We start from the raw sequence: 8,124 nt of genomic DNA on the forward strand, positions 1-8,124 counted from the left end.
TTTTGCAGTTGTGTTACCGGGGGGCGATAACTCTAAACCCCCCCCCCCCCGGATCCGTCACTAATATGGGGGCACCGGCAGCGCGGAGACACCGGCAAGTAGGGGAGGAACTGGCAGCTGCCAGGAAGAGTAATGGCGGCGGCGGCCAGTGGCAGGAAGTGACGGAGGCCGCAGTGGAGCAGGAGAGAGGAGAACGCGGACGGGACAATATGAGGAGGAGGAGGAGACACGGCCTGAGCTGCTGCTGCCCCCGTCATACATGTACGTATGTGTTATATGTGTGTGACCTGGGGGCTGTGTGTGACCTGTACATAGGACACACACTGTATACTGTCTGTCTCACTCTTACTGTAATACATCATATATATACCATTTCCCCCCCAATGTTGGGGTCCCCCCTATTTGTTACTAGCTCTGGTACTCCCAAAATCAGGGGGAGAGATGGGGGTTCCCCCCTGCACCATGAATTGCCCCTGGGGGCTGCCGGAACCATACAGGAACCCCCCTCCTCCACCATGATACCAGGCCAGTTGGCTCTAGGACTGGTTTTCCCAGGTATGACCGGCAGTCACAAAGCCCCCACCATTAGGTAAATACCCTAACGCTAACCCCTAACCCTCCCTCCTTCCCCGGTGCCTGACCCTAACCTCCCCTCCCTTACTGACTAACCCTGACCCTCCCCCTAACCCTCCCTCCCCGGTGCCTAACCCTCCCTCCCTGGTGCCTAACCCTGACCCTCCCTCCCTGGTGCCTAACCCTGACCCTCCCCCTAACTCTCCCTCCCCGGTGCCTGAACCTAACCTCCCCTCCTCCCTTACTGCCTAACCCTCCCTCCCTGGTGCCTGAACCTAACCTCCCCTCCTCCCTTACTGCCTAACCCTCCCCCTAACCCTACCTCCCTGGTGCCTGAACCTAACCTCCCCTCCTCCCTTACTGCCTAACCCTCCCTCCCCGGTGCCTGACCCTAACCCTCCCTCCTTGGTGCCTAACCCTGACCCTCCCCCTAACCCTCCCTTCCCGGTACCTGAACCTAACCTCCCCTCCTCCCTTACTGCCTAACCCTCCCCCTAACCCTCCCTCTCCGGTGCCTGACCCTAACCCTCCCTCCCTGGTGCCTAACCCTGACCCTCCCCCTAACCCTCCCTTCCCGGTGCCTGAACCTAACCTCCCCTCCTCCCTTACTGCCTAACCCTCCCTCCCTGGTGCCTGAACCTAACCTCCCCTCCTCCCTTACTGCCTAACCCTCCCCCTAACCCTCCCTCCCTGGTGCCTGAACCTAACCTCCCCTCCTCCCTTACTGTCTGACCCTCCCCCTAACCCTCCCTCCCCGGTGCCTGAACCTAACCTCCCCTCCTCCCTTACTGTCTAACCCTCCCCCTAACCCTCCCTCCCCGGTGCCTGAACCTAACCTCCCCTCCTCCCTTACTGCCTAACCCTTCCCCTAACCCTCCCTCCCTGGTGCCTGAACCTAACCTCCCCTCCTCCCTTACTGCCTAACCCTCCCCCTAACCCAAACTCCCCGGTGCCTGAACCTAACCTCCCCTCCTCCCTTACTGCCTAACCCTCCCTCCCCGGTGCCTGACCCTAACCCTCCCTCCCTGGTGCCTGAACCTAACCTCCCCTCCTCCCTTACTGCCTAACCCTTCCCCTAACCCTCCCTCCCTGGTGCCTGAACCTAACCTCCCCTCCTCCCTTACTGCCTAACCCTCCCCCTAACCCTAACTCCCCGGTGCCTGAACCAACCTCGCCTCCTCCCTTAGTGCCTAACCCTGACCCTTCCCCTAATACTTACCTTCGGGATGCCGGCAGTCGGGATTCTGGAGCCCGTATTTGGACCGTCGGGATCCTGCACCCTGGGATGCGGATTACCTCACGTCAATGTACATCGACCCAGGTTTATACTATGTGTGACAGCAAACGACCCGGGACGAATGTCCCAGGCCCACGACCCTGCTCTGTACTAGGGTCAGGGACTGAGACCTGGGAAATTCACGGGTTAATCGGTGTGCGAGGTGTATAACAGCGCCGACCATCGACTGGCACGCGCCCGCTATCATCATAGTGTACGTAATCCCTGCACTGGCACTGATGGCGAGGATGGCAGCACTACCATACGGGTCTTATGGGCGAAAACAATAAGGACTGATCGGGGTACTGAGAATCCCCCTACTTCATAGCAGCGCCTGCCGCAATCTGACGTCCTCAGGGTACAGGCAGGTCTATATAACAGCTGATCTTTTGGGCAAAATGAATGCACTGGCTGAAAGATCTATATATATATCTATATGTAATTGCTTATTGTCTGCTTGAAAAATCCCTTTGGAGTGCTGCCTGTATATTGTATTGTGAGGATCCCTTGGATGTGCACCCGGGTACATGATAATATATAGGAGTGCCGGTCTATAGTCAATGATACATACATACACTGGCTAATTCATTTTTCTATGCATTGCATTATGGGAGTGATGATTTCAGTCTGTTCTATGGTAAATTAGTTCTGCCTTTTGAATTATTGTATTTTAACATCAGCGTAACTTTAGTATTTGGTCGCTTTGCGTTGGTTTATTACATTTCCTTTGTGGTTTGGTTTTTACGGCGCTGGGTGTTGAGTTTTTTTGACAAATTACCTATTTCCACAATTCCCATCCCCCTGAATTACCAGATGAGGTGGGAGAGGGCCAATTGGGCCCCTGTAGCCTAATGACACTTTCTCATTGCATCTGGTGCTGGTGATGGTCATAGTCCAAATGGTCAGTGTAATGGCGGGTACATATCGGGCATATCGTCCATTGCAGGCATGGGCAACCTGCGGCTCTCCAGCTGTTGTGAAACTACAAGTCCCAGCATGCCCTGCCACAGTTTTGTTATTAGAAAATGCTAAAACAGTTGCAGGGCATGCTGGGACTTGTAGTTTCACAACAGCTGGAGAGCCAGAGGTTGGCCAGGCCTGGTCTAGTGCATCCTCAATGTCACTAATGCTGCGCTCTCCCATGCATTGTCAGCGATATCTCCAGTCAGACCTGCATGCTCTTTGCTCTGGTGCTTCTAGCACACTCTGGTCTGTATCTCAGCACTTTGTTGCATCAGCTGAGTGTGCTAGAGGCACCAGAGCAGAGAGCGACACCCCAGGCAGGAAAGAGGAACTGCACGGGCTGTGACAGGTGCAGGGTGCTAGAATGAACACTACGGGGGTCAATCCAATTAGGTGCAAATTGCGAGTTGCTATTTTCTCTTCGAATTTGCATAGCAAATTCATTTTGCACTCCAATTAGCAACTCGTACTGATCAGTCAGACTGAATTCACATCTTTCCACTCGCACCTCCCTGAGGGTGAGAGATGGGAAGGAAAATCTTTATCTTAAGGTTAAATTGTTGGGATATTTTGCTGAACCCCTTGGACCCCCCCTAATGACTAATTAAGCAATTGGAAGTTTCCAGTCAGCTTAATTATTAGTCCAATAATTGCATGTAATTTTTTGAGGTACAAAAAAAAAAATTCCTCAAATTACCCCAAAATCAACTTTTTCGTTATTTTAGGCACCCCAAATTTAATTACAATAATTTTTTAATTGAAAAATTATTTATTATTTTTTCAATTTTTCAAGATGCCTTCAAAGTACCCCAAAATCACATTTTTTTTCTTACTTTTTTTTTGCATTTTTCGTTTCATTCGTTTGAGATTAAACAAAAAAGTTTGTTTTTTTATCAGTTTCTTGCATTTAAAAAATAAAAATCAGCCATTTGACACCATTTAAAAACCTACAGTACCTTCCTAATGCTCACAAACAGCCCACTATATGGTCCTTCTAACAAAATTATATACATTTTGCGGGGTCCAGGATGGTCTCCCCACTTTTTCATGCACTTCTCTCAAATCTCATTTGGCAGTCAAATCATACCCCTCCGCTGCGAGCACCACAAATAGCCATTATTAATTGGATCGGAGAATTCTTGGGCGCTCGCTTCGATGAGAAGTCTGTGAGTTTCAAGAAACAAACTCACTACTCGCAATTCGCACCTCGTTGGATTGACCCCTATGTATGTTTGATGGCTGAGCTCCTCTCCATGCTATTTTGAATGCTGTATCAGTGAGCATATAATTTGTAGTATTACTTAGTACATTTGGGGTAATATTATAAATGGTCACATATAGGAGAGGTAAGTGCTATATAAAGTACTATGGGCCTTATTTATAAATGAGTTTTATAATACACGAGGGATAAAAACTCGTTTCCTATGACAATGTTACTCCAACCAACCAGCTCCTTACTGTTATCTGTTTGAAAAATGACAGTTGGGAGCTGATTGGCTGGATCATCATTTATCTTACGCAGCGAGTTCTTTCACTCGTGAATGATAAAACTCATCCTATATTAGAAAAATAGGTTCAGGAACTCCTGGGAGGGGGAGAGGCATTGATGGGCGGAGCTGTGAATAATGTGGGTGGAGCTACAGAGGGGTGGGGCATCAATTGGGGCATAAAACCATTTTTCTTTTTAAACAGAGTTTGGGCTGTGGCGGTGTTGTTATAACTCTCACTGTCTCCTCCCATCTGTCCCTGATGACATAATCTCCTATTCTGACTTATCCTTTCCTCTGCCCTTTTTACCCCTTCTCCGTGTCCCTTTTGACTTCTCTCTCCATTTGCCCCACCCCGTCCCCACTCCTAATGACCTCAATCTCTTTCCTCCACTTTTCCTAACTAAGGTCTCTGTTCGCTGCTTTTGTCCCATGTCTTCCCCCATACTGTACCCTCTTCCTGACTCCATCATCTCCTCTAGGTGAGCTCTCCTTGTCAGTCCGATAGTGCTCTCTCCCTGATGACTCCTCTTTGTCACCCCAATTGCCCCTGATGACCCCTTGTTCTTGAAGAGGAGGGGGGACAGATCATGGGTGCTGGGGCCCGGAAAGGAGTCAGCACAAAGAATAGGAGGACGGGGAAAGAGGGGGACAGAGCAGAGAAAGACAGCCCCAGCCGATGGCCCAGACGGGTGGCACCACTGGCCCACACACTATGTGCAGCTGCAGACATGGACATGGCTGACTGCTGGGAGGAAACAGAGACTGCTGTCTGGGTGCAGCTGCTCGCATTGTGACAGAGCGGCCAGGAAGCATCCTCTGCCTTCCTCCCGCAGTCAGCCATGTGCAGGCATAGCGCGGCTGCGGATGGCCCTGAATCAGTAAAATTGTATTGGCGAGGGGGGCCGTTGGCAGGACCATGTGCAGCCAGCCGTGTTCTGCAAGATGGCTGCCGACCCAGTCAGTAGCACAGTAGTCAGAGACAAGATGTCCTGCTGGCGAGCAACAGGTAGGAGATCCCCCAGCTCATGGTGCGCTGTAGTATACTGCTAGCATACTTTAAAAAAAAAATTATTATGCGGTTCTGGACCGCCGCTCCAGATGGCGTAATTTTTTTACATGAACTTCCAAAACGACTCTACGGTACAAATATATAACCCTGGCTATATACAGTCCACGATTTTCATATTATCTCCTAAAGTAGACTTCTAATTTACATTTTATTGATGTCTCTCATTAAACAGGGTTACACAGTAGTCAGAAGACATTTGTGTTTCCTTCACAGCTGTGCCTCCTTCACAGTGCCTCCACCTCAATCACTAATACATGAGCGATACAATGACCAGAAGATCCTGGAACTCACCAAAAAGATCATTCAGCTGCTGACTGGAGAGGTGACTGCTGGGAATGGGACATTATACAGTAACACCAGGGGATGTGTCTGGGTGATGACTGGAGAGGTGACTGCTGGGAATGGGACATTATACAGTAACACCAGGGGATGTGTCTGGGTGATGACTGGAGAGGTGACTGCTGGGAATAGGACATTATACAGTAACACCAGGGGATGTGTCTGGGTGATGACTGGAGAGGTGACTGCTGGGAATGGGACATTATACAGTAACACCAGGGGATGTGTCTGGGGGATGACTGGAGAGGTGACTGCTGGGAATGGAACATTATACAGTAACACCAGGGGATGTGTCTGAGAGGTGACTGCTGGGAATGGGACATTATACAGTAACACCAGGGGATGTGTCTTGGTGATGACTGGAGATGTGACTGCTGGCAATGGGACATTATACAGTAACACCAGGGGATGTGTCTGGGTGATGACTGGAGAGGTGATTGCTGGGAATGGGACATTATACAGTAACACCAGGGGATGTGTCTGGGTGATGACTGGAGAGGTGATTGCTGGGAAGGGGACATTATACAGTAACACCAGGGGATGTGTCTGGGTGATGACTGGAGAGGTGATTGCTGGGAATGGGACATTATACAGTAACACCAGGGGATGTGTCTGGGTGATGACTGGAGAGGTGATTTCTGGGAATGGGACATTATACAGTAACACCAGGGGATGTGTCTGGGTGATGACTGGAGAGGTGATTGCTGGGAATGGAACATTATACAGTAACACCAGGGGATGTGTCTGGGTGATGACTGTATCATTGTGTGTGTCAGGTTCCTATAAGGTGTCAGTATGTCACTGTCTATGTCTCCATGCAGGAGGGGGAGTATATAGAGGAACACAAGGGTTTGTACAAGGACGTGATGATGGAGAATCACTGGCCCCTCACATCACTGGGTAAGAGGAGAATGTAATTTATGTGCGGGGAGAGCAGGTGTGTAGGCCCAAATAGACATACATCATGTGATAATCACATATATACAATGTACTCAGTCACTGTGTGTCTCCTACAGATTGACCCAGTAACAAAAATATCCCAGAGAGATGTCCTCTACATTCACAGGATTGTACAGAGGAGAATCACAGGACCCCACAGGAGCATCAGGTAATATAGGTTCTTCCCAATGACCACAAAAACCAAAGTGACTTTTCATTAATTGACCTGTATTTATTAATTATTCTGCATCTAATTGATATTTTAACATGCTGATATTATACTATTTATTCTCAAATAATGTACTCAGACATTATTAAGGTATTGTTTTCTGTGAAATTTACAATGAAGATCTGACTGATATTAAGGCAGAAGATATAGAGAGGGAAGAAGAGACGTATGTGACTGATATGAAGGCAGAAGATATAGAGGGAGAAGAGACGTATGTGACTGATATGAAGGCAGAAGATATAGAGAGAGAAGAAAAGACGTATGTGACAGAAATGAAGGCAGAAGATATAGACGGAGAAGAAGAGATGTATGTGACTTATATGAAGGCAAAAGATCTAGAGGGAGAAGAAGAGCCGAATGTGACTGATATGAAGGCAGAAGATACAGAGGGAGAAGAAGAGACGTATGTGACTGATATGAAGGCAGAAGATATAGAGGGAGAAGAAGACACGTATGTGACTGATATGAAGGCAGAAGATATAGAGGGAGAAGAAGAGACGTATGTGACTAATAATAAAGCAGAAGATATAGAGGGAGAAGAAGAGACGTATGTGACTGATATGAAGGCAGAAGATACAGAGGGAGAAGAAGAGACGTATGTGACTGATATGAAGGCAGAAGATATAGAGGGAGAAGAAGATACGTATGTGACTGATATGAAGGCAGAAGATATAGAGGGAGAAGAAGAGACGTATGTGACTGATATGAAGGCAGAAGATATAGAGAGAGAAGAAAAGACGTATGTGACAGAAATGAAGGCAGAAGATATAGACGGAGAAGAAGAGATGTATGTGACTTATATGAAGGCAAAAGATCTAGAGGGAGAAGAAGAGCCGAATGTGACTGATATGAAGGCAGAAGATACAGAGGGAGAAGAAGAGACGTATGTGACTGATAATAAGGCAGAAGATATAGAGGGAGAAGAAGAGACGTATGTGACTGATATGAGGGCAGAAGATACTGAGGGAGAAGAAGAGACGTATGTGACTGATATGAAGGCAGAAGATATAGAGGGAGAAGAAGATACGTATGTGACTGATATGAAGGCAGAAGATATAGAGGGAGAAGAAGAGACGTATGTGACTGATATAAAGGCAGAAGATATAGAGGGAGAAGAAGAGACGTATGTGACTGATATAAAGGCAGAAGATATAGAGGGAGAAGAAGAGACGTATGTGACTGATATAAAGGCAGAAGATATAGAGGGAGAAGAGACGTATGTGACTGATATGAAAGCAGAAGATAT

The 8,124-nt window shown here is 48.1% G+C and overlaps 1 protein-coding gene across 1 annotated transcript in view; it reads left to right on the forward strand.

Moving 5' to 3' along the window:
• Positions 1–248: 248 nt before the first annotated feature.
• The window catches only part of LOC148517294 (uncharacterized), a 193,337-nt gene continuing 185,461 nt past the window's right edge, over positions 249–8,124 (forward strand). The window contains exons 1-6 of the mRNA XM_088478862.1: positions 249–265; positions 5,585–5,693; positions 6,532–6,610; positions 6,727–6,818; positions 6,999–7,588; positions 7,733–8,094. Coding sequence (XP_088334988.1) covers positions 6,758–6,818; positions 6,999–7,588; positions 7,733–8,094 — 1,013 coding nt within the window. The 5' untranslated portion in view covers positions 249–265; positions 5,585–5,693; positions 6,532–6,610; positions 6,727–6,757. The remainder of the gene's footprint in view (positions 266–5,584; positions 5,694–6,531; positions 6,611–6,726; positions 6,819–6,998; positions 7,589–7,732; positions 8,095–8,124) is intronic.

This window comes from Taudactylus pleione, unplaced genomic scaffold, assembly GCF_031769625.1.
Source record: "Taudactylus pleione unplaced genomic scaffold, aTauple2 ptg000224l, whole genome shotgun sequence".
In the NCBI taxonomy this organism is placed as follows: Eukaryota; Metazoa; Chordata; class Amphibia; order Anura; family Myobatrachidae; genus Taudactylus; species Taudactylus pleione.